Source organism: Bombus pyrosoma, linkage group LG1, assembly GCF_014825855.1.
Source record: "Bombus pyrosoma isolate SC7728 linkage group LG1, ASM1482585v1, whole genome shotgun sequence".
Lineage (NCBI taxonomy): Eukaryota > Metazoa > Arthropoda > Insecta > Hymenoptera > Apidae > Bombus > Bombus pyrosoma.
The window spans coordinates 9,077,721-9,105,652 of record NC_057770.1 but is presented as its reverse complement, the minus strand read 5'-3'; the positions used below and the strand labels follow the sequence as shown (position 1 = coordinate 9,105,652).

Below are 27,932 nucleotides of genomic sequence, written 5' to 3'. Positions count from 1 at the left end.
GTGTCTCGCGATAAGCGTTCCTCTCTTGATGCTAGTGCTCCTTCTCCAGCCCTCGTTGTCCGCTTGCACGTCGCCAGAACAAGGAGTTCCATTCCTGAAACTTCCGTTTGCGCGCGTGCACATACTCGGAGTCTCTTCGAGCTTTCACGCAAGAACTCGCACAATGTGACATCATAAACGTTGTTATCGTCCCCCGCACTCGGATTGCTGATGTCGTCAAAACATCGTCCGTGATTTAATACGAATTCTACCACGTAATTAAATATGTTTATAAAGTGAGTATTCTTTGTAAAATTTGAACGCTATATAATTTCATATCAATAATAGTAATAACAACGTAATGTTTAATCGGCGATTGAAAGTAGTACATTCATACACGCGTTTTTACGTTATGATATATCTTTGCAAACTTAGTTATTTCCCCGTTTCCTCTCAAAAGTAATCCTTCGTGATATTAGATTTTCGTGGACAATATAAACGGGAAAATTTCAGTATGTATTTTCGCCTGCTCAAATTTAGTTAGTAATTAGCGATTAGATTATAATAAAAAGAAACATCGCATTCGATATATTCGTTTGTTGGTTTTACCAATTAGACCTTCAATTATTTCAATTTTATTAGAACAGACTACACCAATCGTCCAGTTGTCCAAAGACTTATTAAAATACAATATTACAATCACGCAACATCGAATCGTAAGAATATAAATTTATTCGTGATTTTGGAACACTAGCGCGATATAAATAATCGACTTAACCTTCATCCTTTAGCGGTTTCCATAACTCTTCATTTCGTCAGAGCGACTCTTGGCATTCTAATTTTATCGCGTGTCGTACGCGCGAAGGATGTCTTCTGTCCTTAGGAGTTAGGCCCTCTGGAAATTTGGCTCGTTAATTCAGGCTAGTAGACACGCGACCGCGGATAATTAATTTCTAGTTTCATCGAGATCGCATCGTGACCGCACGTAGCGCCCAGGCTGCGTTTACCATATAGCTAGAAACGATGACCGGTCTTAAGGCCGTACATCTTGCCCCTTCTTCTTCCTTTTTTCCTTCGTCGAACAGAGAAAGAGAGTCCAACAGAGAAGGAGATACGAGGCTCTTGCTTTTTCGACGTCCAATAAACGGAGTAAGAGAGCACGACGAAGGGATAGAAAGAGAAGGGAGAAAGGGTGTCCCACAGGGCTAAGAATAGCAGGCGGTAGCCGTTCGGCCGATGCAAATTTCGAGCCCGAAAACATTCACGATGTATAATTCATCGTGCGGACTGGCTGGCGTCTGCCTACACGCGATACTACGCGTGCTCTCGTGACAATGACACAATGTTTGCGGTTATCGGAGGGTGTGTACCGATACGCTTGTACAACTACTCGCATATGTATCCGGGATATAGCACGCAAAAGCTCGGACAAGGCTCGACCATGTACGTACAAATTTGTCGATACCCCAGGATTTTCGGATTAGTCTACTTAATAGGGAGCTTCGTGTAGAATTATACGAGGGTTGGTAAACATTTTACGTACGTCCCCTTTGAGCGCTTTAACGATTGTTTAAATAGCGCTTTCATCGTGATCGTTTATAATTTACCGTAGAATTTTGGTTATTAGGAGCAATGGTAAGATAATTGAATAACTTTGCTTCCATACGATAGAGGACCATTTATTTTCGACCATTTTATTGAAAATGATCAAACGTTAGTATTAAAACTTTTAGATAAGAATATAAATTGAGTAAATTGTCAAACCTCATAGGACTATTTTGTGATATACTGGACAAACTTTTTGTCTTCAGATTCTTTCATTTCTGAAGTACCTTTAAGTCAGTCAGCGTTATCTTCTTGTAATTCCATAAAATTTGTATCAATTTTTCGGTAAAATCCACACACTGTTATCAGAAATCGATTACAGTACCGGTACTGTAACTAGGTTAGCATTAAACAGTTCCAGATCAAATTGCAAGAGCAAAGTAAATCGAAATGACACATTTATCATGAACAGCGTTTCACACAGTTTCCTCGATTCGATTCTAATATCTTGTCAGATATCATGGCTTCCTTTCGAAACCGGTGCATTCATAAATTCGTCGACTGTACAAAAAAGATTCGAAGATAGACCGTTCTAGAGAACCAATCGAGGTCTCTAATGGCTTAAGTTTTCTCGTACACGAAGGGAGCTTCCGAAGAGAAGAAACGAGGATCGTAGGAGGGTGAATTCGGTCGAAGGTTAGAACGAGACGGTGCTTGCGAGCTTGAAGATGACGATGAACCGCGTTCGGAATCCCGGTGTCGATCGTTGAACCTGAACAAACGGAGCAATCGGCGATACGGCTCGTAAAGTCGTAAAAACAAAAGTACCTCGACCAAGCGACTGCTGGTATTTGTGTAGGTACCTAGTTTGCACACTAGCTTGATAGAATATGAGAACATGTAACTGTGCTCACAAATACGAATAAAAATGCACGTAAGTTGCAAGCTCCTCAAAAAAATGTGTATGTGAACTATGCCAGTTAAAATGTCTGTATTTTATCTAGAATGAATGTAACGAATTCACACCGGAAAAATTCGTGACTTTTAACTGTTTGTTTCTCTTTAAAAAAACCTTTTACATGTTTCATACATTGGGTAGTTTTTGTTTTTCTTGTTAATTAAATATTTAAGCACGAGTATAATAGCACTGTTCCGTATAGAGTAAATAAAAATATTAATATTGTAAACGAGAAGTTTCAGATTCCATTAATATTGAAAAGTTCGCTAAATAAAAATCGTTTAATGTACTTATCACTTAAGAACTACAGAAATTCTGTAAGTATATTACTTGCAATGTTATTTTACCATAAATCCATTTAAAAAGGTACGATCTTACATTTAACAAGTTTCTTAATGTTATTTATGCAATTGGTATTACCTCAGACAGGTTTTGACACACGTAACTATTTGCATAAGGAATTTTCAAAATACAGCTCTCATATGTACAATATACAGTTATAATAGCGAAGTTACAGGACGGTGAAAGTGGCGAAGTCTGGCTAGTGCGTCTGACTAGTGCGGCCGTTATCTACTTGTATTCATTTTCGAAGCTTGCCTTGCGAACGAAGTAAAACGATTTAATAATTTTGCGCATGATATCTATTTTCAGTGGAACGTACGTCTTTTAGATATAGCATCTTAATGAATTCAACAAATTTTACTTAAAAGCGGCAAATTTATTCGTTGCATCAAAAAGATCTGTTCGGGACTTTTCGATACGGAGACAAACTGTTTTTATTAAAAAAAAATTCTTTTCTCGTTTATTGATGTTTCTTTATTTACGCGGAATTTCCATCTCGATGATGACGATATGGCTCAATTAGCAAGTACAAAGTCTCTTTGCAATGCTTTCAAGAGACTTGATCGTCAACTATTTTTGACATACCGTGAAGGAATTAATAAGATGACAGAAAGACATCGTGTTTTAGCACTTTTTTTTTCTCTCGAAACGAATAAACAAGTATTGTAATTGACAAAAATTGTGAAATCTATTTACAGAATTTGGGAAATTATATAACTCAAATATTGAAAATGTCTCGTGTCTTGAATTGCTTACTTGAGTTTCATTGTGTTCTTTTGTGATTCAAAGAAGATGGGCCTTGTCGAGATCCCCTTAGGGAATAAAGGCATGTTTGCGAGCCGATAAAAAGGTCTCAAAAGGGTTGTTTTTCTGTTTCGACTACCCACGCACCCTCGAGCTACTAAAGCTAATTAAGAAGTATGCTGGACCACCAACGTCGTTTCCTAATTCATCCTTTAGTATATAAATTTTTTTACGTCAGATCGATATAACAATTTCTTCATTTAAATCGTTATTAATTGGAAAGAAACGTAATATTATCGTTATTATCGTTAATATTTTCAAATCATTACGTTCAACAATAGTATTCAATACAAGAATATAATTCGATACTTACTTCGATATAATTATTATTCGTAATATTACGGAAATATTATGCCAGACCACCTAGGCGCTGTTAAATCATTCTTAAGCTATCAAGACTATCAGTGGTAATTAGCAATAGTAGATACCTCCAATTGGATACCGCGTTCTTGATGGCTGTGTTTCCTGATTGGATATCACTCGGCCATGACGAAGTCCCTCCTGCTTCGAGAGAGGACCGTTCGCCTTACTCGACGCACATACTACATACATCCGTCTCTGAACTGGTTCTACTCTAAGAACAGCCTTCCAATTTCTCTTTTTTTCCCACTCTTGGCTTGTCGCTATCGTTACTCAGTGCAAATCACCCGCTAATTACATCTAAAATGGTGCGCATAAATTGGTTATGGAAGGAAAACGATCAAAGATGAAGGACAGTAAGTAGACTCTTAAATGCGTGTTATAATTTGATCAAGTTATATGAATTGTATATAGATGTTTATGGACTGTGTTAATATCTGTAGAATTCTGAATGTTAATGGTCATTGTGCATTGAAAAATAATGTATCTCAATGTTAATGTCAATGTTTTTGAAACGAATATTCCTTTTGTTTATTAGCTGTTGGTAATTTTTAAAATCTTCCCTCTACATTACGTTCTTTTTTAACAGAAATTGTCCATCACACAGTTATAGAAACAATGTATATTTAATCGTAGCTCGGGTAAAAGTAATTAAAACAATTAATATTTGACGCTATTAGGATGTATTTTTTACAAAGCAGCATCTTAATTTTTATATTGCAATTAGAGAAGAGTAGAACGAGGAAGGACAATAAGTGAATTTTGTGGTTATCGGCGGCGCTTCTTGCGATGAAGAAGTCATTAAAACCGGGTAGTTTCGGTCTTTCATTTCACGCTACTTTCAAATCGATCTTGTGCTCTCAATTGTTCCGATACACTCAACACCGTGCAAATCTTTAAAGGTCGTGATTTTACTAATTGCTAAAACTCCTCTTATCTCCTTAATCGATATTTTTTATATTGTAGCGCCTAGTTTTAAATTATTAGACCTAATTGCTTTCTAATAATGTATATACAATTAATCTTTGAATAAAAGCATAGATACATAAGTATAGCATAATTACTTGAAACAAACAAAGTAATCGATTATTTCCTTCTACAAGTACTTTTTCAACACGCATAATAAATTATCATTATTATATTACAAAAGAAGAGTTTCAAATGTATCGAATTACTCCTTTCACATGAGACTGCTAATTTTTGGTTTTGAATTCTTATCGCTTACTTGTAAATTAATAATGTATGAAATTACATGTTGCAAAAAGGAATTGATTCTGCTTATAAACATAAACAATATATATCTAAATACACACGATTTTCGAAGGTTAGATTGCAGGTTCTTACATTATTTTAGGCTCACAGTTGAAAACGTCTTATAATTTCAAAACTAATAATATTTGGACTCGTGTTTATTAAGACTCGTTTGCTTGTCTGATGCGTACTTACTACATACTCCTTAAGCTTGACCTCAACTTCCTGGAACACTCTGTACACTACAACTTCATTTAAACTATACATTATATACATATTTGAGAATTTTTCATTAATGTTATTTTCAGTAGAATCTCAATATTTATTAATTTCTCTAAAATATAGTTGACATAATTGTATCCGTTATTGTTGCAAGATAATATCGGCTGTGTGAGAATGAGTTATTGTGAAACGTAATAATGGGTGTTGCCAAATGAAATTATTATTAGTTATCATTTACGACTAAGAACTGTCGAGAACAACATCGATGAACGACTGATAACAATTCCATATCATAACCCTTTTCTGGGGTAAGTAAACATTCGGCCATATTGGTCACGTTGTGCAACGTCAGTATCGAACGATGCGCGTTAAGTCATTCACGTAACGCTTATTTTCTTTTTGAGTTCCGTTCCACGAGACCGATCTCCATGAAATTCCTAAAAATGATTACACAAATTCCATCGTCCACTTTGCGAGCTTATCTCCACGTACTCCCACGCTTCTGTTATCGGTAATCCTTAAACGTTCGTTACGTCGCGTCACATGAATGCTTTTCTTACCGCGTAAGCGATCCGAAAATAATATTTGCCGGTGTATGGAATTTAAGATGTGCGTCTTTTTAGCACGTATTAATACACAATACGTAGGAGTAATCTTATTACACGTGTAGGTAATTGTCTTTAATGAAATACTCGACAATGGCTATAAATTCCTTTAACCATCTCTTCCGTATCTTTAATTCAACAAAAGTTTTCTAACTCGAGTGTGACATTTCCTAGAGCACAAAATTGAACTTAGTCGGTCATACGTGCCAAAAATCCGAGGATATAATTTCTTTTGTATTTCCTCATTAAGGATATTTGAATTTGAATATGGTGTCTCTTTGCGTAAAAATAAAATTCAATTCCGTATACATCCGACGATATGATCAATAAATTTTCATTCTTTCATCAATAAATGTAGATAACAATATTCAATATATCTTCATGCGAAGTATGTAACGTTTGCTTTAACTCAAGGCCTATTAAACACGTTGATCTTAAACGTCGAATCTGATGTCAGAACTAAAATGGATTCCTACGACAAAGAAATAATTATTTTCAAGATTCTTCCTAAAATAATCGCTGTATCGAACTTTTTATTTTATTACACTGTGAAAGGATTAGCTATCGCAAACACAAGATTTACTGGAAATTATATTCATTTTGGTCCTTGGTATTCTTTTACAATTTGCACCGAATAATAGCTAACTAAAGAGAGCACGAACTATTTTGCTAAAAATACCTACTTCAATAAAGAATCCAAACAAATTAGAATCCACGATTATAATATATAAGAGTTGCAAACAGAAGCGTAGATCCTAGAACATTAAGATGAAAATCCTTCAAAAACACGCTTCCCAGGCGAAAATCATAGGACGATCCTCCATCAGCTCGCTGATTAAATTTTCTTTCCAGAAGAATTTGCTAAGTGTCGAATCGATAATCAAGCGAAGTTTGGTTCGCTGGCTCGGGTTGCCAGGAGAGTGCCCTAAAAGTGCACCGGCTCTTGTGCGGATTCGCCGGCTCCCAGTTTCGTATGACTAACTCCACTGACTCATCGTGAACATTACGTACGAGAAGGAATTGTGGCTTTCTCGACATTGATTTTGTCGAAGAAACTATCCGCGACGTCGCGTCGCGTCGCTCGATTTCCTACGGTTCACGCGATCCAACCCAATCCTCGTCGTTTTTTCTTCTCTCCCTTTGGTCGATTTAACGTTCGAAAACAAAAAAAAAAAAAAAGAAAAAAGAAAGAAAAAGAGAAGAAAAGAGACACGTTGGTTCGAGAAACGACGGCTGTCTTTCGCCAATTGTGTGAACATTTCGTGAAGACACGTAGGACGAAGGCAAATAATGGTAACCACGCTGTTTGGGCCGGTCGTAACGGTAAAAAAATGGAAAGGCCAGGAGAAGAGCAGTTGTCTTCGTGTCGTCAGGGCGTACGAAGCGTCCAGATAGTGCGAGGGTTCGGAGAAAAGACGGAGAGAGTTAAGTGATGGTGGGTGGGCGAGATGGTTATTTAAATGCCCATAGAGTCCATTAGAGATTACAGGTCGAACAACAAATGCCCGCGCGGATGAGCCAGAACGAACGGCGATACTTTCCGAGATAAAACTTCCTTTTTACCATGGCCGATATAAACGGCTTCCACTTTCAGCCGCGGACAATGTTTCGATGATTGGCACGGTATTGTTGCTTCTGTTCACAATGAAATCCACGATGTTACGTGACACGATAAATAACCAGATATCCGCGAGAGCGCGAACGGAGATTGCGTTCCTCCTGTTCAAAGGGAAGATTCAACGAAACGTTTGATACGATAACGACTATTTGGCAGTTTTTATTTCTTGGCAAAAATTTTCTGAAGGATGAAAATTAGAATGTCGAGGATATTGAAGGTACTATGTTCAAGTAAAGCGGGAATATATACTTACATTATGTACCATTCTTAATTTGAACAGTTCGGTTGATTTGTAGTAACTGTATTTGAATTTGATCAGAGTGTACAAATTAACGATAATGTTTAATAATGTTTAATAGCATTTAATAATTACCGGTAATAATTTAGGATAACTTTTTCCTACTCAGCAGATCATAAATTTCAGTTATCTATAAACAAACATAGATAATTCGTAAGTCAGAGTAAGAGACTATTTAATTTGTAGTATTTGCTTCATTTGCATTGTTCATTCTCCTCCTCGTCGGTTATTTGTACTTCATTCACTGTCACACATAGATTAATTCGTTGAGAAGCGAGTCTACTTTCCTCCAGATAAGAAAGAGTAGCGTATTAACGAATACCTTCGAAACGCTCTACGTGATCTTCGGAGTAAACAATGGGGTCGATGTACGAGATGAATCGCGTTTACCTCGAGACATATTATTCCCTTTCGTTCCATTTGCGTGAATAAATCAGTGAACCACTTAGTCTGCTAAGGATTTTCGTATAATTTTAGATCTTTCTCTGTAAATACTCGGAGTGCCAACACAAAGAAGACCGACTCAAAGCTAATGAAAGAGAAACATATTCAGGAAAATATGGTCATGTTTACTGAAATTAATATCTAGCATTTATTTTTCATTCCTTTACTCGTAACTCCCTTGTTTGCTTTGACACAAACACGTTGTTGTATCGTTAATTTTTAGTAGAACTTCTAACAGGTCTATCTGTTTATGTATTACGTATTATTCAAAGAAATAGTGTTGCAAGAAAACAGAGATTCAAGAAATATATTTTACGAAAAATGAATACTAATCTAACAAAAATCTCCGAGAAATTGTTATGCATGCTATCGAAAATGATAATTAAAAGGTCCGTAAAATTTCTTCCACGATATAAAAGTAAATTGAAACTAAGCTCGAATTACATTTGAAATTAAATAATAAATAATATTAATAATAGCATTTCATTCTAATTACTACTTAATAATAGGGATTACATAGTCATTCTCAATCATTACGGATATTATGAATGGAATAAGCAGATACGTACAAACTATACGTTTAACATGTTATATAATGCAACCATAAATATAACTATGAACATATGTGTTGAATTAAACATAGTGAATGATCAGAATTCTTTAACATCGACATGTATTTACGTTCTTGAATCGTTGACGTCATCTGGCGACGTTTCGTGCCCCTTTGTCGCAATCGTAGATGAATCATATTCACACTAACCGGCTAATGAGTTCAAGCGATATGCCATTGCACGAATTGCTCCACTTTTTTTAGTTACATGAGTGATATAACACTGACTTCATTGTTTCTAGGTGAATAACACAAAAACTATTCATAATAACACATATTATTTTACTCCGCAAAAGTTATACCGTTACCTTCCTGTTTATATCCTTTTATGCATAAACAAAATATATTTATTAAAGAAATTAGTTAGCCAGTCCGAGGATATTCATATAAATTCATATTTCTATGGACATAAGCATTCATATTTTTACAAATATGAATAAACCCACAATCTTGTAAATAAAAAATATGGTATTGATGATTAAAATAATCTATAATCGTAAACGGCAACTAATAAGATTTGATTAACTGTACGTAAATAATAAAAGAAAAAACAATAGTCTCGTTTATGTATGTATATATATTCTCGCCACTGTATAACATATAATACCGGTATGTTACGCACAGATACACATAAAAGCTTTAATAGAACGTAAACCACAAGCTCAAGTTTAGATTTCGATGGGGAAGAGTGCTAGGCGCTGGCCTATCGAAAGATATTGTCATGTTCGAAATTCCCAGACGTTGGTCACGGTGAACGCGAACGAAGAAGGCCACCGGCAGAGGTTATCGGCGACGAAATGAATTCCTAAAACTCAATTAACCGTAGCCTTCTTAACCGGCTTAACGAACGAGACGAGCCGAGTAATGAATGATCCCGCAGGATGCACCTTGTTTAGTAGTTTTGGTTCGTAACCGGTCAAGCCGAGAGGACGAATCTCTCGAACACGATATCCGCCCTAAGAGCCTTCGGGCTATCCAACCCTTTTAAGTAGACCTAAGTAAAACGCCAGGAATGCGGGGAACAACTCGATGGTGCTTGATCGACAGGGTAAGCGATCCGTTTTCTCGGTGATTCATCGCCGGCTATTTCTGGTGACACCAGCCATGAAAAAATATACGCCCGTAGATTAAGAGAAGCGACACGTGAGAATTACGTGGCCGATGAAACTATGCGTTTGATTGTTTGGGAAACAAAACGGTCTTTGATATCGCAGGTGTTGAAACTGTGAATTCGGTGAAAGTTTCGAGGTTTCAGATTCTTACGAAACGGTTTAATATTTTCGACATGATGGTTGATAATGAAAAAGAGAAGCTAGGACCTTGATATTTCGAACGAATGCGTGAATTTTGTGAATTTAGAATTCTAATTAATATCAGATGGAAACCAAAAGTTTCGTCATTTTTTAATATTAGTTATACAAATGAAATTCGTCTCTTTCTCTGACAAATATTTTATCATTCATTTATTTGTTTTCCTTTCGCATCGGTTCTAGTTCAGCCAGGTAACAAGAAATTGTTCCCTGGCTCGCTTAAACTTGTAAAAAATCTTTCTTGCTGAATTCGAGCAGAGTTTTCATTCGCAGTCAGAAAGATCAAAATTACCACTCCGAGGTCTCCGATACCATTTGTCATGAATTTTATTCGTTATCGCTCCTTTGCTCCAAGCAAAACAATGATAAAATAGATAAAAACTATACTAAGTAAAATGATGCGCAAATACAATACATTTTACAAACACCGTATATCACGTACACTGTAACAAATTAATAAATATAAAAATAAGATGAATTTACGTTCTAACTGAATAATGAATAATGAATGTGAAATATTGAAAATTATTTCCCATGTAATCAATAGATTAATAATATATACTAAAATATTAACGTTATATCATTCTCTCTATTATCATAGGTATCGAATCGTTGTTTTTCTATCGGTGATCGAAGAAAAAGAGAAAAGGGAGTGACGAGGAGCGTGTCAGAATGAATGTGACGCCGGCGGAACGTCGCGGCTCCGTAGCAAAAACCACGTCGTGTACTCTTCTCGCGTGTCTCTTCTTCTTGTTCATCTTCTTCTCCTTCTCCTCTTCTTTCCTCGTATTCCTCTCTCTTTCCCGTCTGCTCCAGGTTGACTTCTCGACCGTGGAACACTTGACGCACGAGGACGGTCCTCTATGTAACGTTCCAGGATGCGTTCAGTCGTTGCTCGTCTCCTTAGCCGTTCCACGTAAGCCGTTCGTCGGGCGACGTCGACGGCTACTATCTGCCACTTCACGTTGCCACCAGTCTCCAGTCACGAGTGTTCTCGTCGTGCAACGGAAAATGGTTGGTTCAATCAACGAGATAATTTGCATGCCGCGCGTACGCGCCACGGAAAAAAACCTCCGTGATTGAGTTCTACGCAACCTGGCGTCTTATGTTACTAGTACGGCCCTCTTGTGCAATAATAATTTACAAACTAATAGTATTAGTATATGTCGAGAAGTTAGAAGTTGCAGGTTGCAGATTCTTTTTTCACAATTTTATCATATTTCGTTGTAATCGGTTAATGTGTAATTTGCTTCTAAAATACATATCATAGGAATTATTAAATCACAAGTTATCTGCTAACTTGTAACTTCTAACTTGTCGATTTACTGAAATTATTGGGTGGTAAATTATTGTGCAAAAGGAAGATCTCGATGATGAATTTCGTGACGCTTCTGGTGAAAAAGTGGACGAGTTGACAGCATTTTTCATTTTTCGTGGAAAAATTCGTTCGTTTCTGAAAATTGAGTTTTCGTGCGAACTAGACGAATGAACGTTACGAAATTGGATAGACGAATCTGGTGTACGTGTAGTTTTTGTGGAAAGATGACAAAGATCTCTTCGTGGATGTAATATATACGTATAAAGTAGACGTCATATAAATTCGAAATAAGTCATCTAGTAACATAATGAGATTAGTCATCTCTCATAACAGTGGTTATTGCTGTATCTTAGTGATACACACGAATTTATGTGTTATCTATCGCAGGTAGAATGTTGAACGTGTTACGATTACCATATGATAATAATTTGCCAATTGCTGTATTCAAAAGCAGCAATTTGCAAGTTATAAGTTATATACTTTTGTTATACGAAGAATTTCTTTATTATACTAAAATTTCCTGGTAGAATTTCAGTTATTTTATTGTCAAAGTCGTTATCTGTTATATAAGATTTTATTAGCGATAATTCGTAACTTGAAAAAGTGTGAAGTGGGCCAAATAGTAATTCAATTATGAAAGAAGATTCTATATAATATTTAAATTAAAATGAATCTTCATAGAAGGTAATAATTGCCTAATTATTTTTAATTATAATTAACGTGTTACCAGTGCTTCGAAATACTAAATGTCGCTTGCTTTCTCGATACTGTGATATTCAAATGCTAATCAATACAACAAGCACCGATCGTGGACAGGAATATTTTATGGTAAAGCGGTAAAGAGTGTCGAAGGTATTAAGTCCCATTTGAGCTAAGAGATAGGGTTTTACGACTTCCATGACAAGTTCAAGCGATAACGCGCTAGTCTGTTAGCGCGAGACTACCTTTGGGAAATATAGCTACACAATCACGAAATTCTGCTGTAATATGACTTTTAGATAAGTTAACATGCTTGCATGTTATGCATATCATTTTTCCAGACATATACGAAATAATACAAATCAAAATTGGAAAATAACTTAAGATATTGTCGAATTAAAATACTGTATTAAGATATCGTATTAAATTAAAATGAACGAAACATCCAGCGAATGGAACACTGAATATTGGCAATAACAATATCCTGAAAATATCTCGTTGCAAGAAATTATTTCAATTTAGCTATATGGCCAATTTTACGGTCGGTTGAATACATTCACATATTGATCAAATGTCACGGAATCGAAAATTGACTTATCTGTCATGTTTCTGCGCGTAGACGCAAATTGCCAATGATACGTATCGGGTCACAAATTGAGTTTGTAGAATGATTTGTGGTAGGCTTTTAGCAGTGGAATTTATAGACGTTCGATCGCGCGTATTACTCGCCGACGTTAAACGAACCGCTGCCGATACGGTGGCGTAAAGATCGGTCACGACAATTTACCGGTGCCGTCGGAAATTCATTGACACGCGTGATTTGTCGCAACTTACCACGCTTATTTAAGAAACATTCCCGGGTTTGCCATTGTCGATGCAACACCAGGTGACTTTTTCGTGGGTCGAATGTTTGGCGGGGCATTCATACGAGCCGGCTCGTGCTCCGGTCACTAGAAAGGCAGTAAATTTGATGGTTTCTTCAATGGAGACGTCCGTGTTTTTCTTCGATTTTCCATAACGATAGAAACCTTCGAAGTGATCAATTTGTCACGTGGAAAGTATGTGCCGTTGAAGGGCATGATATGGAAGCGTCGATGCGGAAGATCTTGCTAATTTTAAAATAATTTAAAGAATTTGTTCGCGTAATGCATATTTCTCTCTTGGTTATCGATATGGAATGATGATATCGGGAAATTAATTTGAAACAGAAAATTGTTACCTAATTACTCAGCCATTTGGCAATGAGCAAAATTGTTTTTTTTTTCAATTTAACTAACAATCTTTAACCCTTTTATAACGTTAAGGATGACACCAAACATCAAATTCTACATGCATTATCGATATCCTCGTATAGATGCAGCGTATATTCAATTCGCGTGTTATCCTGGCAAAGTTCATTAAGTAACATTGGGGCGAGGAACATCGTCTCAGAAGAATGACCACCAAGACGATGCTGTTTGTCAGGATGGATGAAAGAATCGTCATCCACGACATCGACGCGGGGCATTTAGCCGACAGGCGGTGTCCAGCTGAGAGCCATCGGCGTCGGGTCGGTAGCCGCGTTTTTCATCGACGAGTCGGGGCCTATTCAAGTGTTGGCAGTTTTTCACGCGGCAGGCGACAAATATCCCCACTAAAATCCCCCTTTAGATGAGTCCCCACGTGGCCGAGGATGTCATGCCGGATTGTACCCTCAGCAGCATTCATCGTGCTGATCTCGCGTCGGTGACAGCAAACCGCGCAACCGACTTGTGTCTCTTTTCCGGATCCTGAATCGCAATCGTCTAAGTCTAGTCAAAGTTCCTGCGCGATACTCGTCGCGGAACGAAACTAAAAGTGATACGTACAACTAAACGCAAGTGATTCGTAACGTGCGCATAAATTTTCTTTCGAATTCGACTTTTAATAATTCGTCCTCGATCATCCTTTACTAAGTTACTACGAAGTGACTTTTCAATGTTCTAGTCGTAACTGTCGATTCTAGTCATCGTTGCAAAGTTTGGTGACCTAGTCCATTCGATGTAATCTTGTAAAGAAGAACAGTCAACCACTTGTTTAGCAACGACCCAAAGATACGAACAGTTTTACCTCAAACCAATTTCAGCGTTTCTTCATTACGTCAGCATTTACGAGGCGATTGACATCGATATGACATAATCCCGATTAATCCGGGCAAATTCATAGGGAGTCTCGATACGTTGGCACTTATAGAAGAATTCGTTTAAACGTCGCCGAATTTATATACTTTTTATGAATCAGTTGCGCGAGCATTCAATATCTGTGACTTTACGAAGATTTGTCGAGTGACGTACTATTGTCGTGTTTTTCTTTTTTTTTGCGATTTCCGATTAAAAGCATTCCGAAAGGTTTAACAATAAACGTTTAGTGTGTCATTAACCGGACGAACGTATTCTACTGTGTGTGAAATTTATTGGTCGTAAATCGTGTCAGCTTCTTCATAAATCTAATAAAAAGTTAGATGATCAGTGATCTCTTGAATAGACGATTAAAAGAAAATAATTCAGTCTTTGAGTCGGATCAGTGTCACGATTCTTCTTACTTAGTGCATGGATTGAGATGACACTTCAGAGTGGTGACGCGCAGATATGTTTAAGGCGATTTGGTGAGTTATGACAGATTTAACGACGTATTCAAGTAAGGTAGGAAATATTGTCCGTAACCAAACGTTACTTCTGTCGGATTGATAATCCCTTTTGTGTGGCTAATAACTTGTTTTTGTAAAATATATTAGTTACACGAAACTATTTAAGAATTTGATATTTGAACAAGAGTTTATCACGTTTATACGTTGTAATCGTAATTAAATAGAATTTTAATTGTATTGAATTTCTAAAAAAATTAAGACAGCAATATTGCAACATACGAGATACATATATTTTCATTAAAATCTCTCGTGTACTTATTAATGACATATATCAAAATTAAATTTAAATCATAGTACTCTACATTTTTTTAACTGAAAATTTATTTTAAAAATCCGATAATTGAGTTTTCACAAATTATGATTAGAAATAAATGATCTTGAAGATACTACAATTAAAAATTGTAAACAGCCGTTAAAACTCGTAATTATCGTATCTCTGATACGATAATTTAATAATGAATTGATAGGTATCGCAAACGGAAATTACTTTTGTGGAAAAAGATTGTACAAAATATTAGAGATCGAAGGCGTTAACGAAATATTATTGAACAAAAGCATTTAAATACATGCTTTGAATCTTGTGACGTACGTCATGGAAGTCTTCGTAATGGCGGAATCGCCCTGAAGACCCACCTTTGCGTTCGGCCTCGGTGACTCCATCTCGTCAATACTAGAAATACTGGAAATACTGGATTTTTCACGGAGAGCATGCTGCTGTTTATTGCAACTGGTGCCACATAGTCTACGCTGTTAGAAATTTTCCTTCTTAACATCCTTTCCCTCCTTCCTCGTGTCTACCAATGAAACACCGCGGTTTTAACATTTTCTCCGTTACGTAATGGCTGGTAAGAAATTTCAATATTAATGCATCCCACTCCTTACAATGTGACAGATACCATCGTACCAAAGTATAGTAAAATATATTCTTCTATTCATCTTGATCCATGGCCGTTAACAAGATGGTTAACCTGCGCTGTCAGCGAAACGTTACCGTAGCTAGCTTTACAATTATGCGAGCCAATATCACGATAAATAGAAAACTTACAGATATTTCAAATAGAGAATGAGCAGTATACAATGTGTAAGTTCGAAAAATATCATTGTTACATGAATAATTCGTAATATAAAATCGTAGGGAGTCGTTGTGACTTTTAAAAACTGTGTAGACTATGGAAATTTCAAAGAGCAATGCGAACGTGATCGTTAGTCTTCAATGTTCATTCATATCATATTCATTCATACTTAGAACGAAACATCGTTTTCTTCCATTGACAATTGAATTTATAAAGCAGGAATTTCGTAAGTGGAGGAATTTCGTTTGGCTTCAAATTTTCGTCACTTTTATTTTCATTCTTTCAATCGATTTCTGTTTTGCTGTCGTATGTATTATTCGATAATAAGGATGCCACTATGTACATATCACCGTTTCTGCACATTTTTGATGCATCATTATATTCGTCGTATTTTAAAAATACGCTCGATATATCTTCATGATTTTCCATAACTCTAATTCATTTTCGACGTTTGTGTATGAAACGCACATTTTATATTCGATGAACTACTCGTACAATTTCCGCAGCGATGGTGGTAGTGCAATTAAACCACGAAACTTGAGTCGACAACATTTGCTATACCACACTGCATATTATAACTTGATGTATGTATATCGTTTCGAATGCTCGATGATAAATGCACGAAAGCATCGCATAAATTTTATGCTACAATCGAACCGTGTATCTTCTTTGTCTCAATGCAAAGAGTCTCAATAAATACGTATTTATATATGTAAATGTATAATGTTTTTCAATTACATTCCGTATGATATAAAGCTTTTGAAGTTGACATTGTCATACGCTGTAAAATATTGTGCATTGCATTCAAAGATATTATTATATTTAAAAACAGAGCTTATCTTTTTTGTGAAGCGTGTCATAATACTATGAATAATGTATGGCAAGATCGTAATCGTAACTTTTCTTTGTAACGATCAAATGTTTATTAAATATAGCACGGGTCGTATATGTTGCCAAAGCAATAAATTAATTTTAGATAAAGATAAATGACATGTGCAATTCTGATAGCAATTTTTCTATAACATATAAATTTTTATAGTATACAGTGTTCATGTCAAATTCAACTTAATTTTATATGTAATTATTACTCGAAATGAAAGTTTGATATCTAAAGTGCAAGGGAAGTATTTTCAAACCCTACATTATACAAAAAAGAAATAGAAATCAGACATATCATGACACAGTTAAAAGTAAAAAATAATATTATATATAAAATTGTTCATGACACAAAGTAGATACCAAAGTATCGTTGTTAAGTTCGGTAATTTCAACTTCAATGATATCAGAATTAGAAAGATGTGGATGTCGATTCGAATGATTCTCATTTATAAAAATCTGATCGATTATACGTATTTAAGAATATCCAATTAATTTTTCAATTCTAATTTGCGAATCATAAAAACGAAAAAAAAAAAAAAAAAAAAAACAGTCAAGGTATATAACAAAAAACCTAGCTGTCAGAATCGTGCATCTCATTTATCTTCATCCAAAATGAATTTACAAGTTTTCGACAAAAACCAGCGAGTAATTTCCAATCTCGTAATGCACAAATAACAACACCGCCGCGTTTCTCTCTTACACGCTGGTGAACACAATCGAAAAGTATCTAAGTTTCCGAGAAAATGAAATTACATCGTGTCGAGAAGTAACAGTTCCCAGACAGTTCGATAGAAGGGTTTACTATCGTTTTCTACGAAGATTCAGTTGACGTGGGCAAAATAAAGTAAACGGTTTAAGAGCATTGGCGCGGCAAACGGAATTCCTCGCCAGTGCATCGCAGCGCATTCGAACGAGGTAGGCGGGATGATGCGAACGAAAGGAACGGTTTGGTCCACCCCGCGGCTCCATCGGCGAGCCAATAACCCAGGAGAATTAAAGTGAACGGGTAATGAACGTTCGCGACGTCATTGCTGCCGCGCGCCGGTGTTGCTGGTCACCTGTGTTCTGTAACACGAGATGCATTCACATTACGCAACGAGTTGCAGCGGCTCACCACATGTATCTCGTACGCAACTGGGTTATTATTTACAACCCGTGGCGCTCTTTGCCGTTACTTTTAATATCCACGATTTCCCGATTTCCTATTTTCGTAATTCACAAACCCACGACATTGATAGGACAAAGGTAACAATGTTGCTACGGTGTTTTGATTGAACAGCAGAACTTAACGAGGTTGTCGCGAATGCAGAATTTTTCAGGACAATGATCAACGAGAAAGTTTATAGACCGTGGAAAGTGAAACCAACTTCTTTACTATATAAAACGATAACGCGGCCATTGATGCGAAATTATAGCTTCCGGGTGATCGTATGTTTACTCTGTTCTTCAGATTTACGTGCGAGTAGACGAAATGTCGAGAATCATAGGTATAAAAGTTATTACGTGTAATCTGTATATTTTTGTATGTTCCTCTAAGCGCATAAATATCCGTAGTTTAATAATAATGTAATGACTGTATTTGAATATTATATCTTTCTTCGGTATTTCCTACGATTCTAATTTCATTTATCCTTCAAGCTCCAAATTTGTCGAAATAATTGCACACACCATCGCTATTTATTTTGTTATTTCTAGATTTTATTAAATAAAGTACAAGTATGGAGATACGGTGGTTATCATTTTCATTCTGATATTATCTGAACAAGCGTGGAAACAAGGAGAATAATTATACAGCTTTCATAAGCAATATGTGATTTGCTACAATCTCTTTTATCATGTACAAGATATAATTACAATTGTTTAGAAATATCTGTTGAGAAAATAAATATTCTTCCAGTTGCGAAATTTACCTTCTCTCCAATCCGGGAATCATTGGCACTTTGAAAGAAAACATTTAAGGAAACTTCTAATCTGATTAGCTGCGATAATAATTTATTGTAAAAGATACAATATATTTTTTGTTAAACACAAACTAAAGAAGAAAAATGACGCGAAGCAGTACAATGGCAGTAACTCAGTCACCCGAAGAAATATTATTTATTTTGGAAAGAATCTTACACAGGCTGCAATCTGTCCGACGTAATTTGGTTCCACCGCTAATTATCTCATATACGTTTTCCTTATCTGTCAGAAACGATCCACGGCTTCCTGTGCTTTCAATTTGTACTGCTACTAATAGTAACCTCCGTCGGTTAGGACTCTACTCCATAATCACGCGAAATTTATTTGCATACTATAAATCATACGGAGATCGCGAACGATTAGGTTGCGTGCCACAAATTGAAATATTGAAAATGTAACAGCAACAGCAAATACCTGCCAGTCGCCAAATCATTTCTCTTTACTTATGTCTTTATATTCAGCACACGTATATTAAATGGTTTTTATTTATCTCGCGTTTCAGGCAAAAAGAACAATAATCAATGTGAATGTTCTTGTTTGTTGCAGGTTACCACAGCTTGCCGTTTTAGCGAAGATTTTGTGCCTCCTGATGGTAAGTGACATTTTCTACATTAAACAACGTTATAATTTTAGTCAGAAAATTTTTTTAATGATGTTACGTGTACATAATCTTAAACAACTGTTTAATAAATAACGACATAATCTTCGAGTTGAATGCTCTGAAACATTCACAACGTTGCTGGGAACAACAAATAAACTTTTTTGATATAACTGTAAAGTAGAAAGCACATTAACCGTAGAAAAGTTCATATACCAGATCTGTATTTTTCATTTATTTACATGTTAACTTTCGAAAAACTTAAAAAATGCAGATTTATGATACTCGTAAAAGAATATATTCAAATATTAAAAATATTATTAGTCAATAACTTAAATTATGCTGTACAATTATACTGTTCTCATTATTATTCTTGTATTTATTATGTTATCGTAAAATTTTACAGACCTGTCCACTTGTATTTCATTCCGATAAAAGAGACGAATATATAAATCAACACAAAATTATACTTTACATTTGTGCTAGAAGACGTTAGATACTAACTTACGTCTAGAATCACTTTGAAATATGACATTATTAATAGAGCTATCAATATTTCAGGCATAAAAATCTCCACGATGGAAATACGAATCCCAAATGTTATATATCTCTTGTATTATCTATGTATCCAGGAGAGATACGACCGTTCCAGTTCCCCACAATTACATTCAAAAAAGAATTCCAGCTGCCCGAAGTGTTTTCGCGTTATGTTCATAGTTTAAGGGAAATACTGCTGCCCCAGATACGTTGCCTCTAACGAGCCGTGTAAAATTTGAACGAGGGCTTTGGCCACGTTCGTGCGGAATCCGTAAACTTGCATACTTATTCGATGGATACAAAAGCGGATACGTGCCAGCTCTTTGTGTATGAACGGTGACTAGGTCAGATCGGAGATACTCGTTGCACGAAGAGGCCGAGTTTCGACAGGATTGCATGTTAAAAATCGTTCTAGGACTTTGAAAATCGATCATTACGTTCACGTGCATTTTACCTAGTACAGATTAGTAATTGGTTCTACAGTCCGTTACGAAAGTCTACATACACGTGAAGTTTTCTATATTTTCCTTATTTATCGAGGAAAAAATTAGAAATTTACTTTTTAACGGAGTCGCGTACACGTAAATATCAGTACAAAATGACTTTGAATTTGTACAGTATATTAACGGATTTCCAGGAGGAATTGATACTTCTTCCTGAATACGTTCTTTTAATATGTGTAATAAATTCTGTTAATTTTTAAAATACGTGCTCACGTAATATAAACTTGGATGCTACAAATATTACGCTAGAGCTAACATTTTTATTATGATATATCAAATTTAAAAAAATGTACGTGGACTTTTGCAAGTGACTGTATGTAATCAATGGTACGCCTTCGAAGAAGTCAATTTATGGTCATTTGCAGTTCTCCTTGTCGATTCCAATTTTTTTTTTCATTGAATGTCGTGCATGATTGAGTGTTCGTCCTTGTATAAACCGTCGAACTATACGATTCAACGTCTTGCACATTTTTTAGCCGGTACACGTAAAAGTATTTACCTTGCAATTTGGGTCCCCATTTCGCACGGAACGAGGCTATCTACATCTATTCTCGTATTAATGGTCTCTTTCTAAGTTCGAGTAGTACGTTAAAGTATGCAGTAAACTTTTCTTTCGACGTTTCTATGTTCCAGCTTCCGTACTTGAACTTCGTCCATTAGTTCAACTTCGAAGCTTACTATCGTTAGTTCAAGCTTTCGTGTACGTTAACTTCGATAAACTTGATTGCATCGTTAATTGAGCTAGTTGAGAACGATTAATGGCTTTCGATAAAACGTGAACGAGCCGAATAATTATCGAAATAATCTTCCAAAAGTGATTTCCTATCTCCTGACTAATTAATGTTTCTCTTTATAATTATTTTAAAACGATAACGACTGAAACTTTGTTTTTTATAATTTTTCAGAGAACTTAAAATTACAACGATTCAGTACGGTAAACGTAACACACGCGAATACAACGGTTATCTATAAATATGGGAGATCATAAATTAATTAAAATCTATTGAATTGTTTTTTATTACCTATCGAATGAATCATATTTCATTAACGTGCTTCAATTTCTCCTACTTCATTATTAAGTAGCATAATAAATCAATATGTAACTTAAATATAATAACTTCAATTGTGTGAGAAACGAACGTTGCACATTTTGCTTTAGCGCGAATTATGATCTACGATCGATAAAAGACATCGAGAACGATACAGGACGATAGCTACGATAGAATTGTTATGAACAGAATCGAATTTAAACGAAGTTTATGTGTCTCCAGTAGCGGTTGCGAGTAGCGCGATAAATGGTTTGTCCAATAAGTAATTAAACGAGTACGCGTCGATAAATTTAGATATTTCTTAGTGAAATCGTTCTCGTGTAAATCGAAATTAATACAAATGAATAACTATAACCTCGACGATGCAACAGTTATGTGAGAATTTAATGAACAACCAACGCGTAAAATTGCCAAGACGTTTCATTTGCGTTTAGGATTGTTCCCTCGCGTAATTCTTAAAAGACTTTTACAACAACCGCAATACAACATACGTTCGTCGTAATGGTGACGTGGAATTAACTAGAAAATTGAGAGTTTATCGTTAGAATATATAATACTGCAATGCGGCTACGTGAAAATGCAATGGTCGCGTGCAGCAACCTCGTTGTTAGAAAAACTGTTAACCACAGCCGTATGTTTAACGTTTAAAAGATAGGAAAGCAACGGGTTTATAGTGGTTAGTCTTATCCATACTTTCAACCGTGGTCAGTTTCCAAGAGAAATTGAAACAGTATAACTTCTCATCGTAAGGTTCGGGTAATATGTAAAAGTTATTGACTAATTTTAACAGATTAGCATGTATAATCATAAATTAATATTTTTTATTACGCTCAGGATTTTTTTATGTCTCTCGTCGTTTATACGCGTGTGTCAACGAAGAGATTTAAGTCGGCTCCATTAAAATTTCTGATGAGATACCTTTTTCACAAGTTAACCAAAAGGTAATATGCATGTAAATTTACTTGAAATAAATATCACGAAATAATCATTCAGAGGCATTTTCTACTTTATAAAATGTGTATATATACAGGTACGAATTTTATTTTTAAGCGAACGTATTGTGGGAATTATGTATACGGTTTTAATTAATTGAACATTATTTTTATATTTAGGCCAAAAGAGAAGTACTTTATGATACTTTAACTGTACAAAGCACCTACTTGGCCTGACAAGATCTGTAGTCTTGCCATCATAACGTTGTTACGGCGCCATTCCTGGAATAAAAGAAGTGTCAGATTCTACGACCATTAATGGACAGCTCGTGTCCGCTCGTTAACAAATCTTGTCGGTATTCATCTTTTGTGGTCTCTGCTGTAACGACGTTTCTCTGTCTTTCTTCGATGCCTTGTGCATTTTTATTCTCACGAATGAACCGCAAAAAGGTTCCGCGTGAACGACTCAACGAATGATTCGATGCCATGATATGTGAATCTGTCGTAAAAATGTTCTTGCCCGCAGTCGTGAAGGAATTGCGACGTCTTTAACGTTCTCATGTTCGGTCGTCGAACTGGAAACATCCTTTGTAAATTCCTGTCTGTTATTTTATCCTTTTCAAAATATGTACTAAAAATTGATTGTCTATTTTAACGATGCTGCTGCCATTTATCACTTCTTGAATAACAAGTAGCGATGGTCAATCTTGCGATAATACATCGATTTACATTCACTACCCTTTACAAGTGTTTGGACATTTTCAAACTAACGCAAATACGCAACAATTAGATTTCAAATATCGTAATCCTTTAGACGACTATCGAAGTTCTTTGTTCCTTTTATGACAGAAAAGAATGATGCAAAAATATTTAATAAAATGATTACTCTTATTTCTATGAATGATTTCTTTAATTTCTTTTTTAAACAAAGCTGCGTCAACTTCTTTGACATACCCTGTACATGTAAAATAGAGATCAGGAGTATGTATGACGAAGTTGTTCTAAGAATTTAATGAACTTTCTACTTACATTTGTACACACGAATATAAAAACGAAATTCATACTGTAGTAAAGTTACTTACAATTATGTTACCAATATATGAAACAATTTTCGGACATCATTTCTTAGTAAGAATTAATTTTTGGTTTTTACTTCCATCGAATTGGTTAACAAAGTTCTATATTTCTAAATAGAAATGTCTGATTTCTTTTGTCGGTTCGAACGTGTAACTTCTTCATGAGTTTTCTTTATTAAGATGGACAAGTTATTATTCGTATTCGTTATAATTTACGATTGCTTTTGCAGAGATTTAAACCGGTACAAAATTGTTTGTCGGTTACAGGTGGTGATGTGCGGGGCGGTGCCGGCGATGGTGCGCTCCGTGAGTCTCTATTCGACTTGCAGCAGCGGCAATGTTACCGTAACTGGCCGCACGATCAAGGCCCTGGGACGCGATGATCATAATGCCCCTTACCGTAAGTAACATTTTAATAAATCATGCTACATTGCCAGGAGATCAATTGTCTTATACTTTAAACATTCGACTTATTCTTCTTTTCATTTTATCGTGTGAGAAACGATAAATTTATTACACCTGAATAGAGTAGTGAGCATATAATTAAGAAAAATTTTTATGTCATATTTAATTTCATTTAGTTTTGTAATCACAAATTAAACTAAATTAAGTTGAATTTGATACAATGATTTTCTTCTATTTGATAACTTTGATTACGTCGAACTTACTATATAGAAATTTTCTCTATTTATTTACTCGGTTCAGGTTGAATTTGGTATAGAGATTTTCTCTATTTATATGTTCTATTCCTTTAATTGTATTCATAAGGATATGAGTAGACACTGCGACTTTGCGTAGACACCTGCAATCTACTAGTCAATAATTTCTTAAAACCACGCCTAAATAAATCTTTAATTTCGTATTTGTAATGTCATATCATATCGCGGAGACAATAATTTTAGCTGTTACGCTAATAGTCGATCTACAATTGCCGTTTAGTAAATCAACGTGTCCATTGAAAGAATAATAATCGCAGTCGAAGCGTATCAGCAACATGTATATGCTAACTAAGATGATAAACTAGTGAAAGGCATGTAGAATTGGAAGTCTTATTCATGGATCGATCGAGTATAATAAAATTTATCGTTAACGATTGGAAACGAGAGCAGTCACGCGACACCAGCATTTAAACGGCTTTCGAATAAATTCATCGTCGCAACGTGTGCAGTCATTGTACACAGGATAGGTCGATTGGTTAATTGAATCGAATCGTACAGTCGGCTGACACGAGGCACTCGACCGTGACGTTATCTCTTCCGATCGATAGTTCTCTAGACCAATGAGGATTCCGAACGATAGATTAATAGTAGATACTCCTTCGAAGAAATAAAAGTCTAAAGCTGGAGCAGTAAAGATCTGAATTTATAGGGATTCTTATCGATCGACCTAAGGTCAGGGCCTTATCTCGTTCGCTTTCGCTACCAAGCGCCATCGTGGGTCCCATCCGATCTTCGCTTTTATCTTTACGAACTAATAACGGAACTCTATTTCCGCGAAGTATGTTAACCTACACCAAAGGAAAAGTTACGAAACCAAGTTAAAGCAAAGCGGTCCCGCTGCCTCGTTTTGACGCGATTGTTTTCGACTAGACGCTATCTATCTCGTCATTGGCTCTGTCCAGACGAATTCCTTTGAGGACTATCGTCGTCATGCCTGTACCACAGTTCATGGTCATTCCCCTAGGAATCCAGTTTAAGATATTAGTAGCGGCTAGAGAGAAAAATTTGTAGTCTTAATACCGCAACGATTCCTTACGAAGGGAATTTATCGTTCATTGCTTATGGGGACGTATGGACGAGTAATTTCACGACTAATTATTCCAAAATCGTATTACATCGTAAATGCGTTAAGAACGAAAATAATTAATAACTTGCAGTGACGAAGAAAGCAGTTTGTTGGAATTGAATGAAACATTTTAGAGTGAACAATTTACTCGAAGCTTGTATCCAAATTATGTATTCAAACCCAGGAACAGTTGAATCCTTAATTTGGTCGCTTAGAATTTGTTGATTACCGTATTCCTACCGTGGTTGTTGATTACCGTGATTTTATTGATTACCGTATAATTATTCGAATAAATAAAGAGAATAATTTGTTAAGCATGAGGAATAATTATGCGGATAAAATATTCCTCTATAATGAATTTACTAGATCAATTATCTTAAATGAATATTTATTCGAAAACATTCGAATACTTCCCAACTCTGCAACAGAGGCACAGCGGTAATCACCGTTGCGAATATGATTTCGCGGTATCTTGGAATTTCTAAAGGTATTCGAAGGCACGAACAAGCTGTCCGCCCTATCCGCGGCGTGAGCGCGAGGCGGCTCCTTTTCTGACTCTCAGAAACGAAGTAGGGGAGAAAAGGAAGGTCTGAAAGGAGGGAAGAAGGCTTGTGCAAACAGAGGAGCCAGTTTTCGCGCCGCACGCTGCGCCGCGTCTGCACCTCCCCGAGATCCATCACCTTCGTCCACCTCTTCCTTCTTTTTCCACCTCTTTCGTCTCCTGCTGCCACCGCTGCCGTTGCTGCCGTTGCTGCTGCACTGCCTCCACCTTTTCCTTCTGTTACTCCGTATCTCCTACCTCTCTCGGCACTTTACTCTCGACAACGAGCCTCTCCGGACCGACGATTACTCAAGCTCCATTCGTGAAATGAACCGACTCGACTCGCGCTGCACGAGAGTTTCAGACACCGTGAGAGCGACCTTGAAGCTTTGGACTTTAACTGCCGGCTAGCGGCTTCGCGAATTCCTCCTGCGTCGGCGGATACGAAAGATAATTAACCTCGCGTGGAAAATTGCTCCTTTACATACTTGCCGCTAATTAGGTACCTCGGTTTTGAGAATATCGCATCGTTTTGTAAGTTGGATAATTATGAGGAACAGTTTATGAGAGGCTATCGCTGTCTCTGTAGCTTCCTTACTTATGAATAAACCGACGAATAAAGATCTATTTTATGTAACAATTCTATTATAAAATATCTGTGAAACTTGAATTAGAGTATCAAAATAACCGTCGTTAGCAAAGTACGAGAATTCTCTGAAATTACTTTTGTGCTTTCCAACAAATTGATTTAAATACTGATTTAAGTAAAATAATAATATAATCGAAGATCCGATAACGTTATTAAAGTTGCAGATAAAAAATGGCAAATTGATATGAATTTATCAGTTGATTTCATCTTTCTAATACCTAGTATTTGATACGTAACATATCTGTTCAATGAACCAACAAGTATATTCAAAACGATAATTACAATCAACGACAGACACTAACCGTATACTGAAAACGCGTAATCTACGCGTGTCAAATATAATTCGATAATAACTATTATCGGCGTTAAAACAAATAATAATTACTAACTCGTTATTATCCGATTGAAAAGCAGAGTGACATTCGCCGATCCGTATAATAGTCGTAATTACATCGATCTCCATAACATTTTTATCACATTAAACAACCTTAATCGGCCTACGAACTCCAATTTTCTTAAATGACTAGCAGCATCTCCAACAGTTACGATATCTTTCACGAAGTGAAACTTTGAAACGAAGAAGAAATCTACGAGAATGGAAAGAGAAAATGAACTCTATTGGAAAACGAAGAAAGAGAGATAACAACCGCAGCGGCGTTCGTTCAGGTTGGAATTTAATTATTCTAGTCGTGGAGAGCTGTGATTATCGCGTCAGTCGAGCAAATCAGGGTTTCACCTGTCATAGTTTTGACCAGCACTGGGACAACCGGTATCTATATGTATTCTTCTCATTTGCGTGCCGTTGTAATCTCGTGCGTTCACGGCGGATGCTTCTGGCCGAGGAGGACGATCCCGTGTATCGGCCAATCGTGCGTTTAGGTGTTAACGACAGGAACGCTATTATACGTGCCAGGCTTATAACAAGAACCGCGGTTATAACCGCGTTTTTTCCTTCTTTTGCACTTTTTTCCTCTGCTTACGCGGTCGGTACCGGCCTGCTCGCTTTCGCGTCATATTATAGCTTTCATAACGCCGACGCCGCGAAATTGTGGCGCTGCAGTGGTTCTCAAGCAATTATTTATCTCGTGAAAAAATATCGAAATTTTTCTTAATCGATTTTCAATTTCGTCGATACCTTAGGATTTTTGTATATTTTCTTTCTTTTGTATTTTACGATCGATTATAATGGTAGAATTTCTTTGTAACAAACGAAAGATATTTTCGATGAACGAAGATTCGGGGGTACAAGGGTTCCTATAGAAAAAAGCTATTAGTTGCGAACCTATAACGAACAGAGAATCGGTTCCTGTATCGCGAAGA

At 36.2% G+C, this 27,932-nt stretch overlaps 1 protein-coding gene across 5 annotated transcripts in view; it reads left to right on the top strand.

The window, feature by feature from the left end:
- LOC122565869 overlaps positions 1-27,932 on the top strand; it is a 126,993-nt gene that overhangs the window by 88,294 nt on the left and 10,767 nt on the right. For all 5 annotated transcript variants that reach the window (XM_043722350.1, XM_043722339.1, XM_043722321.1 and 2 more), the window contains 2 exons: positions 19,489-19,534; positions 23,905-24,037. In XM_043722350.1, coding sequence (XP_043578285.1) covers positions 19,489-19,534; positions 23,905-24,037 — 179 coding nt within the window. The remainder of the gene's footprint in view (positions 1-19,488; positions 19,535-23,904; positions 24,038-27,932) is intronic.